The sequence below is a fragment of the Sander vitreus genome, chromosome 2, assembly GCF_031162955.1.
Source record: "Sander vitreus isolate 19-12246 chromosome 2, sanVit1, whole genome shotgun sequence".
Taxonomy (NCBI): domain Eukaryota; kingdom Metazoa; phylum Chordata; class Actinopteri; order Perciformes; family Percidae; genus Sander; species Sander vitreus.
In genome coordinates, this window is record NC_135856.1 from 12,878,635 (window position 1) to 12,891,245 (window position 12,611).

Here is a 12,611-nt window from a genome sequence, read left to right on the forward strand (position 1 = left end):
TCCTTACTGAGAATGGGTTTGAATCCAACCCATGAACCTTTGCAGCGTGTCGTCCCCTCTCTCTCCCTCCTTTTCTGTCTATCTAATAAAAATGCATGAAAAAGCCCCAAAAACAATCTTTATAATATATTAGATCAAGCCTTAACAACTTTTCATGATACATTTAATCTATGCTGTTGCATTACACGTCTGTGCGTTGAGGGAAAGCCCTGAAGCTATGCACTTCCTGGGAGAAATTGCAACCAAAATAGCACAGCCTACAAAACTGCACTTAGTAAACTCAAATAGGGAAGCTGGCCGAAAATCCTAAAGAGGATGTGGCAGAGCGCTTTTGCTTACGGTGGCACCTTTCAAACTCCAAATGGGACTGCTCTCAAATGGGTTTCCTTCCTCTACAGCTACCCCTCACTGAGGGTGGAGAGGTGGGGCAGGGTTGGGAGGGACCTTCAGAGATTCCCTTGTGCGTTGGACTTTAAGGTTTCTGTGTCTGTGAACTTTACATCAAACGGTCATGGGCTGCTGCTGGCTCTTTGAAGTGGCAGGGGGGGGGGGGGGGGGGCGTATCTGAGTCGAATACAGGTCTCTGCCTCGACATGTTCCGGTTCAAAACGGACTCTGCAGCAGTGTAAAAACGGCTCAGCTAAAGAGCTACTGAGAACAGCACAAGATGAAGGCTATTAGGACTTATCTCTCAGTTACCATTCCTGTCACATAATGGAGAATGTATATGATTACTATATTGTTATTCTACACATAGTTATTGAGGTTTCTCTCTCTCACCCCTCTTCAAAATTAATGTTTTTTTACTGAAAAACCATCCTGCGTTTGATGTCCTTAAGGCCTAAAATATCAGAAAAGAAAACACTCAACTATCACAACTACTGCTGCTACTTCAGTAACTTCACTGCCTCTTCTCTTAGCTACTGCTGCTACTAGCATTACTACAGGAGCGTGCCTGTGTTCCCACAGCCCTATGTTCCCACATTTCTAAGATTTTTTCCAAAATTAGGCCCTATGTTCCCATATTTCCTTTGTCATAAATTTGTATCAGATTTTATCCCCCTTTCTCCCAATTTGTTAGCAAAATACACCCAACCCATTATCCAGTAGCAATGGACTACAGACGGAATGTAACCCTAACCCTAATAAGGAAAAATCATAGAAATGTGGGAACATAGGGCCTAATTTTCAGTGAAAAAAAAATTCTTAGAAATGTGGGAACATAGGGCTGTGGGACCATTGGGCTGACTCCCATTACTACTACTCCTAGCCGGACATCGCCAGACCAAATCAGAAATGTGAGTTAGTCTGGAACCTCTCAGTTCATTATTGATTTCCAAGGGGCATTATCAACAGCCGTAGACCAAAATGCCTTTGGATGCAATTGGATAGACCTAATTAGAGCCACGGAGAAATGTAAACCAACTACAGCGTGTAGAGATAAGCTGTGATGGTGTAGCATCAACATGTCTGTAAAGGTTGCTGTTTTTGCCATCAGAATTGGAAAATAGTACCATCTTGGTTGTTTTCGAAAATGCCTCAACGGCACTCCTCTTTACTAAGCTAGGTTTATGCTTGCCGTAGCATCCCCACTGCAAAAGGTGCGTAAGCCAAAAATGACATCCTCATGTAGCGCAAAGGCTCCGCAAGTCCTCAGTCATCGTCTAAAAACCTGCCCCATATCTGGTCGGATGGAAATCTGTCAGAATGGTAGGGGACCAGACGTATCTGCCAGAGCAAATAATACATGAGCTGCAGATTCGCCTGGTTCCCAGACTAAGCTACTGCTGCTATAATACTAGCATTACTACCACTGCTGTTACCAGTGGTGGAATGTAACTAAGTACATTTACTCAAGTACTGTACTTAAGTACAAATGTGAGGTACTTGTACTTTACTTGAGTCTTTTCTGTTCATGCCACTTTCTACTTCTACTCCGCTACATTTCAGAGTGAAATGTTGTTCTTTTTACTCCACTACATTAATCTGATAGCTTTAGTTACTAGATAATTTACAACTTAAGATGTTTGCACACAAAACACATGTAGTTTATTAAATATGATGTTTTATTATCAATTAAACTTCCCAACAATATACAGGCCTACAAGTACAGCTGAAATATTTAGTCGATTAAACACTTATTAATTGACAGAACTGTTTTGATCGTTTCCAGTTTCTAAAATGTGAGGATTTTTCTGCATTGAGAAAAGTACATTTTCCTGATGATACTTACATACTTTTTCTTAAGTAACATTTTTAATGCAGGACTTCTAGGAGTATTTTTTACAGTGTGGTATTAGTACTTTTGCTTAAGTAAAGGATCTGAATACTGCTGGTCTATTTCCAGTAAACGCCCAATCAGCAATAAAGGGTGTTGGTGGCGTCACAGTCTACATCAACAGAAGTAGTACTTCTGAAGTACAAACATTTGTAGGATAATTGCCTGACACGTTGGATGTCCCTCACCTTCCGCTCGCTGTGTGTTGTCGTTCTCAAACTCTGTTCGCTTCGGGAAACAACAACAAACTTCGAGCTAGCAAGCTACACGCTGGAAATGGCAAGTTTTGAAAAAGAATAAGATTGTGCAACAAGGCAGGCCTGCTTGGTTCTTAAAAGAATGATTGGGAATATTTACAAAGAATATGTTCACGGCATTTACTATCTAACTGGGACGTTTTGGGACCGATTGGTGGGGATTGCTACACACTTTGATACACTGGTAAGAGCAAATTGCGTTTAACCATGTATCCAGCGAACTTAAATACCTCATGTTACTGTATTGTATCAACAGTTTACTTCATTTAATATTTTATGTGGCTTTTCTTTTATCTGGGTGCAAATCTTCCCCCAAAACAAGTTTCTTCCTGAGACCATATTGCAGAGCCACCATCGCTGCGTCCGGAGCATAGGTAATAAATGCAACTCAAGAGGGTTTTTTTCCCCCTCCTATCCCAGAATGTATGTGTGTGGTGTAGCCAGACATTAGCCTACTCCACAGCGCTGTGGATATACAGTAGGTCTGGCAATACAAGACTAAAGGCTTCACTACCAAAATGTTTTTTCTAGTTTTTCCACTTCAAACATTGTAGTCTGAATTACGTACACGAATCCTCCTGATGTCGTAGGTCACACCCTTTATGTGTTATATGTTATTTTCATTTTCTATTACTGTGTTACCGCACCAATTTCTGTAAGGAAGACTTGTGGTGATTTTTATATAATCATAATGTACCATATCAATAAAACGTCCAACAAGATATTTTAAGTTACGTCATTCACATTTAATGCCTTTTTCCTTTTTAATTTTACATTTTTAACCAACCTTTGAGAGCACCATTGAGAATTACTCATGTAGACTTTTACATCAGTTGCCTACTTTAAGTAAAATAGTAGCTACAGTAACAGTACTAATACTATATATACTATATACTATTATATACTATATATAATATACTATTAGCATTGCTTATATTACTTCTACTGCTAACACTATAATTACATTGTACATACTAAGAGAAAATAGAAAGAAGATAAATAGAAAGATATCAAACTCAGATTGTGTATATTAAACTGTGTGATTACAATGTCACGTTCACATGTGTTTGTTTTCTTTTATTCTGAATACATAAAACCGAAAGTGTTACACTAACGGGCAGAAGGACCATGCGGACTCCACAGACAGAGGGGGGCCGGGCTCTCGTTTTCCCATGCATCACCATCTACTGACATTGGCCACTGCTCCACATTAAAGACCCCGCATTCATAAAAAAAGAAAAGAAAAGAGGATCCATCTGACAACAAGAGCAGCATCCACTGGTAGCTGCTGCACTGTTATTTGCGCTCAGCACGTCGTCAGAACAGAAGCCACAGAAACTTCGGAGATAAAAATGGCCAAAAGTGAGATGCAAAGAAGAAGTTTGAAGAGCGAGGAGTTCTTTTTTGATTCCGATGCGTCCCTCTTGGATCAACAAGATCTCGAGATGGCTAGTTGCCCTTTCAATGACGTCTTCAACTCCAAAGACTCCCACATGGAGCAGATCAACACTTTTCTGAAAAACGTACAAGTTTTGCTGGAGGCTGCTCGGTTTCTAGAGAGCACCGAGAAGAAGGACGGAAGTGAGTTTATATGTGCTGCGTTTGATCCTTGTCATTCCTCTGAATTTCAGGAAAACAAGACTTCATTGGCAATACACTCAGACAAAAGGGCTGAGTTCATTCAACTAAGCACCACTGCCTGCTATAAGCACAGCCTGCACCAGACTAATATGAGAGATACCATTGCAGTAATAGGAGAGTTTAAACATATATGCTTTCCTTGTTTTCTGGACTGTTCATCTGCGTTATGGGGCACTGTGCATCGCTTTGCGCCTGTACAACTCTCAACCAAGGAATCTGTCATTTTTCCCTAAAGCATAGATAAAGCAATATGATATGATTGGTTTTGTGTGGGTGTGCATGTAGACTACCACTCCGATATGATAAATCTGACCACATTGCAGCGCGGTCCAACTCAGTTTAGGATGATGTCATTGTGCCCCCGCAGACTCGATCGAAAAAAACTTTATAGATAAAACGCAAAGGATACAACTTAATGGTGAATCGGACTATATAACATAGAATTGTACATAGAATATAAAATACAATTGTCTCGACTGGCTGTTTAATTTTCTTGTTTATAACTTATGGAATGAACTCGATAGGGTTGATTTGAATTGGCCTCTCAAATTGCTAAGACATCCTGGCCTATGTATAATTTAATGGCAGATCATTTGTAAAAAAAAAAAAAAATGCAATATTAAAAACGACTTTTTATAAATTAATTATTAATGATGTCCTCGTTTCCTTTTAACGAGTCACGATTTAAAGACATTGGAAAATAAGCTGTTTTTCGATCGCTTTCTCGTGCGTCTGTCCGTTGAAGTCTGTTTTGTGCAGAAAAGCCGAGCATACGGGCTAATGCGCGTTGCAAAAGACCTTTAAGTAATACTATATGTAACGTGGGAATTTTGCAGCAGCAGATCGCAGCGGCATACATCCATGGCACAGCTCCACAGCTCTTCTCGATTGTTTGCTTCCTGCTATTTGAGGGCGTGCCGCACTGGTTTCCACATGGCGCAAAGCTGCTCTGCGGTTGGGCAGCGGCGAGCTCAGCCCTCGACGCCTGTCAAAGTCATCCGCCAATCAGACGTCCGGTCGGTAGTGACGTCATGTGTTGCTGGGCCTGGCTTCAGCCGAAAAGTACACCCCTATGGTCCTGGTGAATCATGGGATTTGTAGGGCTTTTTTTTTGCAGAGGAGAAAAGACAATTGTGAAGAATGCATGTGAGAGGAATAAATTACACAAACTGAGTATTCGTGTTTAGTCAGTAACACATCAGGCAACCACTTCAATTAATCATTTAGGTCATCAATTAATAATTGATGGCCTAAATTAGTTAATATGATTTTTTTAAGAATACAATTGTCAAACCTGTTACAGGTCTGAGGTGAATATTTAATTTGCCCATTATAATTTATTTCAACATTCTTTTTTCTTCATTGTCATTAATAGCAACAATAACGTAGATTATGGCTTAATAATAATAATATTCACCACACTGGTGACCTGTAGACTATAGCACTGTCCGTCCCACAGACATATACTCAGGAACTGACCTGCCGTATTCACAGTTAAATCTTAAGTTAATAAGGGGCGTTGCTTGACTTGGTAAATCACAGTAAGGGCATGCTCAGTTGTGAAAATAATGAATAGTGTGCGTGTTTGACAGTATTTTATAAATGCACCGAAATACTCTGTTTCCCAGAATGCATCGCGTTAGACCGTCCTATCCTCCGCTAGGTCCCCGCCTCTCAACTGTGCAGTAGGTAAACAAACAGGAGAGGAGAGGAAACGAGCAGCAGAAGGCACTTTGCTGGGTCTGGGCTACATCGGGGGAAATTTTATATTGTTTATATCCTCTTTTGTAAAAATGTAATATCGTGTTTCCTAGACACTTTTTAATACTTTGGTACACTGGTTTTGACATTTTCTAACAACGAAACCTGGCAAGGATTGGCTGTAGCTTGCCAGCTTGGAAACACTGTTTTCCCCTCTCCTTTCGACAAAGGCTGCTGATGAGCCAGCGAAGACACTGTACAAGATAATAGCACGACGTGTTTTAAGTATCACTCAGTGTAATAATAAGAGATGCACTGTCTTCCCTGTATTTAAAAGAGACCTGTCGTTGCTGCTGTTAGCGAAGCTAACGTAACCTGAAGAGAGCCTAGCTTACGTTAACGGCAGCCAGCCTCAGGAAAGAATGACTGCTGTTCAGCTAAATATCCAACGGTTATTGGAAGCTGCGGAATACCTAGAAAGGAGAGAAAGAGGTAATTTCAAGCCTGGAAGCTGAGAAACGTATCAATCAACATCTGCTCTTTTGACTGCTTTTGAAATAGGTATAGCCTAACGGTAACAATGAACACCAACATAGGAAGTGTGTCAGCAAATGTAATCACACCTGCTGTTCACGTCAACCTAAAGGATTGTACATAGGTTCGAGAAAAAGTGTCACAAATCGTCCATAGCTAACTGTTAACCACACATTTTCTTTCAACAGAGTGTGAACACGGGTACGCTTCGACATTTCCATCAAGTCAGAACACAAACTACCAGAGGCAAAGGAAATTTCGAAATAAGAAGTTCAGTAGTAACCACAATAGGTAAGACACTGCTCTCTTTCATGGTGTGATACCTAATACATTGGCAGCACTGTTAACGCTGCATATATCTGCTTTTACTGATATATGTTCGTAATTTGAACAGTTTTGTACATTGCGATTCCCTGGGAAGTGTTGCTGACAGCATGTGATCGCTGCCAGTGCGTTATCGCTACGTTTGGTCAACAACCGAGCTGTCACCACAGGGTGAATAGTACAACATTTCCACGGTCCAGAATACACTGGAAAAAAAGTTTGCATGGATGTTTGTCAAACTTGTAGAAACGTATATGCATAGGTGGTGCACACATATGACCATCCACACCGCTGTTTTGCTTGCTTGGGGGAGGGGGTAGCACCAACGGCTCTACCAGCTTTTCAGCAGCTGATTGTCATAACGGGCTGCAGGTAGGGACCGTTGTGAAAGTGACGGCTTAAAACGAAAAAAGTAATTTGTAATATTGTGCACTCCTCTCACCCCTGGTTAAATAAACCCACAGGCTTTTGCTTTATTTCATATTGAGTTATTGTTTTTAGGTTTTGGTGGTAGTCTTGCTCATTTTCTCCTATGCATGAGGAATTCCACACTGTGGGAGAGAGGGGTAGTTTTGCCTTGTGCCCTGAAGGGGAAGAACTGCTATTTATGGCTAGTGTTTTTTTGCAGACTTCCAAAGGTGAACACATGGAGCCTTTTTTTCAGGACTATTATGATATTTAGGAAATCTGTACATTACTGTTTCACCTTTATATACAACTATATATCATATAAAGCATGTTTGCACTATTCATGTTTTTCCTCCTTTTGTATGCACCATCAAGCATTCACAACATCAAGCTGTTGATGTGTTGTGGAGCATATGTTTAATAGTCATTTCTATTGTGCAGCTGGATGTAACACTGTTTGATAAGCACATCATCAGCTGCCACAAAGATGAAGGCCCTTGTCATGCACAGTGCTCTCACTCACTCCTGACAGAAACTTGCATTTAGTACTAGAAGGAGCAGAGAATCTCCCTAAGTTAAGACCCATTGGTATTGTTTTTTTTTTTTAATCTTGGTGCTACTAGACAGCTTACATTAATCTGTCCATTGACAGTCATACATCAAACGCAAGCCCCACTCTCTCTCTCTCTCTGAGCCTTTTAATATTAATGTAAGAGCGGGCCACAAACAGGAACTGCGCATTACTCATCATGAGCCCAGAGCGCTGCGTAGTTCTGCATGGCAACAGTCACGATCAGATATAGGTCTGAGGCCGTTTTCATAAAGCTTCCAAAAAGTTGCTCCTAATATGGGAATTTTTCTTCACAAATCACTCAGTGAGGTAACACCATTTAGCATTTAACACCATGTCTCAGCTGTGTGTTGTGATTCAGTTTATTTCATTCACTTCTGGAATTGCACACCTTGCAAACCAACAAAACAGCATTATTCGTATATCCCTAATGCTGTAAGGGTCACTTATGTCCGGTCATTAGTGCTCAACTTTATCCAACAGTCCTATTTATGGCCTGCTGACATAGAAATAGGAGAAATCTTAATTAGTCAGTTGTTAGTTGTGAACCATTTTCACCACTTCACAATGTCGAATTACATTGTCCACAGAAGCCAGAGAGGTTAAAACAAAACATCTACAACTTACATCTGCATCATCTTCTAAGTGTGCATTCTGAATGACAAAAAGAGATGACCAATGATGGGGTCTAAATGAGATCCTACAGTACGTTATATAAATGATCCTATTCATTCCTCGTTTGAAATCACTTTGGGGACATTCCAAAATTAATGTTAAACTGACTTCTTTGGCATATGATAATATATTAATGATTAGAATGACTGTAATAGTTCATTTTAAACACAGTTTACTGTCTGGCTCCAGCTATACAGTAGCTACCTTGTCAGTAGCGTGTTGAGGCTTAAAGCGATGGGCTTATCTAACTGTCCTCTCTTGCCTACCGTTTATAGCAAGGTTGCTTTATCTCATTGACCCACTCTGTGTGTGCACAATATATATTACACACATACACATGCATGCCTACAGAAGGCAGTATGATGTAATTGTGTGTGGCCTTGAGCCAGTTTATAATCCGTATTGTATTGTTGTTGAGCTCCAGACACAGATATATCTGATTCAGGTGATAGGGAAAGCAGTTTGTGATGATATAAGCCAATGGGAAAGCAATCTGACTTATAATGATCTCTCTGAATGAGAGGCCATACTAAGATTCAGTTTGTGTGTCGCTTGATTGTGGGGCGCTTGGTCCAGAGCTAGGGTTGGGTACCGAACGTCGATACTTTTATGGCACCGACCGAAATACTCCGATCCTATGAGTATCAAAAAATGATTTATCTTTCAGTGCCAAATTTTGGTACCTGAGAGCGCGTAAGCGCAAGCTTATCTGTCCTCTCTGCATATTAACAGAGAGCGGAGCTCCGACACACACACACACACACACACACACACACACACACACACACACACACACACACACACAGAGGTGCGGACGGCGTAAACTCGAGCAAACTACTTCGGCTCTGCAGTTTTGTTGAAGTCACAGTGAGTCACGGCAATGCCGATAAAGTGGTTTCAGGTGTGGTTACAGTTTTTCAAAACTTCACGATATGATATTAATGCCGAGGCGAAAGCGGTCGCGGTGCTATGACGTTACACTTCCTCTGAGACAAGCAGGCACAACAGTGGTTTCTATGCCCTGGTGACTGACTGACAGGCTGAGGTTGTAAGGCAAGGCAACTTTATTTCTACATCACCTTTCAGCAACAAGCCATGTCAATTACATTCCTTTGCACTTAAGTTAGTTCCCCATTAGTTCAGTGTTGACAACAGGGCAGTCACCAAGCTTATTGTTAAAGGTTTGTGTCATTATGCAGTTTGCACTAAAAATTCTTTGTTGGGAAAATACTTGCGGTTTTTACAAAAGTTTCTTTATCACTGTCTGTATCATCACAATCTTCAATCAATCATTTGTATCTCTAATGACACTTTGATAATAATGATACAATTTTCATCATTCTTAAAGTGTGATAATCAGCCAGAAAAACCTGACATAATTACACACTACACCAAATCAAATTGTGGTGAAATGCTCAGAGTTTGAAAAAGATTACGAATCGTGATGAGGGTTTCCAAGCAACTGAGACACAGTACAAGTACAGTGACAGTATGATGATGCAAATTATGCACTCCAAAGTATTTATTTTCTGGCAGCAAAACTATTGCTCTGACTCACTGTTACAGGAGTCAGTGGACCATTTTAAAGTGATTTTAAATTACGTTAAAGCCTGAATTGAACACAAGACTGTGAATATTTATTTTACCTACAAAACAAATATTTTGGAATTGTGAGTCCATTTTTTTGAGATGATGTTTCTGAGGGTAGTAGTAGCCAAACAGATTAAGCTGGTTTAATCAGTTTTTGTGATTTTTTTTATGTGTAAGTGGTTGGCTGATGCAGAGCACAGTCATGCATGGCTACAGTTGGAGAATATGAAACCTGTCAAGAGCACGCATGTGAGCACTTAAGGCTTAAGAAGTGGCCCGGGCCAGCTTACATGTGAGCCCTATGTTTTGCTGTGATAGCAGCCACGCATCCTGGCCATACACCTTGTCATGTTATATCACATACTGGCACAGTTGACTTAACATCCAGTCTTGCATACCCAACTACATTACATGTAATGTATTAAAAAGAGAGACATACAGTGTTTTTTTATTGGTGTAAATAATTTAACTTGAAAAATAATTTCCTGTGAGGCAGGGACAGTTTTTACAGACTGAACCACAGCCTTGAACTGGTCTCTCTGTTTTGTCCCTCTCTACCTCCGTCCTCCCCATTAGTACCTCCTGTTTTCTCTGTATTTCTTGCTTCCGTATTAACAAGACAGCAGTTTGTCAGCTCAGTGTTAAAAGAAAAATAGATGAGGAAAGCATAATGCAGTATTGATAACCCACATATAGAGAAGTGCCCCCAAAAACCTGTCCCCCTTGAGGCGCGGTGGAGTGCAGTTTGTGGGGATGGGAACTTGGCCATTTAAGCATCAGGAGGAGAGCTTGTCTTCCTTCAGTATATTGCCACACAAAGAGACTCTTAGGAACCAGCTGATTCACTTTACATTATTAACAGGGCACTGAACCCTGACTGCTGTGTGTGTGTGTGTGTGTGTGTGTGTGTGTGTGTGTGTGTGTGTGTGTGTGTGTGTGTGTGTGTGTGTGTGTGTGTGTGTGTGTGTGTGTGTGTGTGTGTGTATGCATTGGCGTGCATTGGCGTGCATGCATGCACGTCCGTGTGAACTGCAGTGTCACACACACACACACACACACACACACACACACACACACACAGCAGTCAGGGTCGTGCTGTGCATTATTAAGGAAGAGGCTATATAATGCCACAGTGAATGCCTGGTTCACATTGACATTTGTTGGTTTAAAGGCTTTATTTGACAACTTATGTTTTCTGTCTTTGCAGGTCCACACATAATGAGCTGGAGAAGAATAGGTGAGTTGGCATTACATTTTCAAAACATTTCACCTTTAAATCATAGAGCACAGCCTGCAGGCACATGCACACCCTACCCTGACATGTTAACAAGTCCATTATGTCCTACTTTCATTTTGTCCCACAACGGGTTTTGCCCTTCTTCCAGAAAGCACTTTCTCCTCAACAGGTCCTTAAAACCAAAGGTAAGGGGTGACCCAGTTGTGTTCACTTATAACATTCCCTCCTCCCTGTTTTCCCCCTCTCGTGCACACACTCTTTGCACCTTTTTAAAGTTATGCAACAGTTTGGTTGCCAAGCTAAGGGCTTCAGGTTACAGGGGCAGGCAAGGGTGCATGCAGGCAGAGCTGGAGCTTAAGTCAAAAGTTCAGTGCTCGTTTTGATGCAAAGATGTTTTTTGATTTGTATATAGTATCGGCAACCGTATCAGCGTAATAGCCGAACAAAATGTTTTTTCAGTAGCTTTCCAGCCTGATCATAGCTCTATTTGGAGTTTATCTCTGCATTTAAGATAGTATCTACAGTGAAAAAAATGTGGGGTATTCAGGAAGACCTTGGTTTGTGATGGTTTACCACACAGTCTGAAGAGAGCAAACACTGGTTTCTTAGAGGCCCTTATCAGATTGAGTTCACCACCCACATAAGGTGCTTGCTGGTGTTTATGCTCTGTGACTTTGCAGGCTTCAAGAGTCAAGCCGTTAAGGGTTTTCTTCGACACCATAAATAAGAGAGGCTAGACTTATGGTAGGTAGATTTATGGTATGTGGGGGAAAAAAAAAGCTTGCCTTCCATTTCATTATCTCTGACGGTGTTGGTACAATGAAAGGATGTGGGAGGCTGGATCCATTCAGTGTAATTACATATCACCTCGGCCTGTTTTTCTCACCATTCTCCTCCCTGGCAGCCTCTTCTAAAAAGATGGGAACATTGGAAGGGAGAGGCGTCCAGTGAGTTAAATATAGACAAGAGTTGATGTGTCATCTTGGTGCTCATACGCGATGCCACACAAGGCCAGCCGGTCGGCTGACTGGCCTCGGCAGATTGCAGCACCCATGTGGGGTTGCATTTTTCCAGTGTTCCACCCACACAAATACATAAAAAAATAAAATAAAAAAAGGTGCTGGCTCAGATGTTTGGTGCTACAACACAGTGTGAAGGCTGTTTTCGTCACTCCTTGCACATTCACGCAGCCAGGCACTTTGTAGTATGGCCTGTTCCTATGGCCATTTATGGGCAATAGTCATCTCTGCCAATCTGAGCAGACTAGTGTAAACCATGTAGATGGCAGAACAGAAGGGATCACTGTTGGCTTGGTTCAGCACTGAATTATGGTTACTGCAGAGTTATGAACCATTGGAGAGATAATGTAATTGAGTGAAATGAAATTCTCTGCAT

General features: G+C 41.1%; 1 protein-coding gene across 2 annotated transcripts in view; it reads left to right on the forward strand.

The window, feature by feature from the left end:
* Nucleotides 1-3,703: 3,703 nt before the first annotated feature.
* Nucleotides 3,704-12,611, forward strand: part of mxi1 (max interactor 1, dimerization protein) — a 28,615-nt gene continuing 19,707 nt past the window's right edge. Inside the window, exons 1-3 of one of the 2 annotated variants that reach the window (XM_078278699.1) lie at nucleotides 3,704-4,116; nucleotides 6,600-6,702; nucleotides 11,187-11,216. In XM_078278699.1, the coding sequence (XP_078134825.1) occupies nucleotides 3,888-4,116; nucleotides 6,600-6,702; nucleotides 11,187-11,216 (362 nt within the window). In that variant the 5' untranslated portion in view covers nucleotides 3,704-3,887. Of the gene's footprint in view, nucleotides 4,117-5,855; nucleotides 6,370-6,599; nucleotides 6,703-11,186; nucleotides 11,217-12,611 lie in introns of those variants that run through there. The other variant, XM_078278708.1, reaches the window with a different exon arrangement.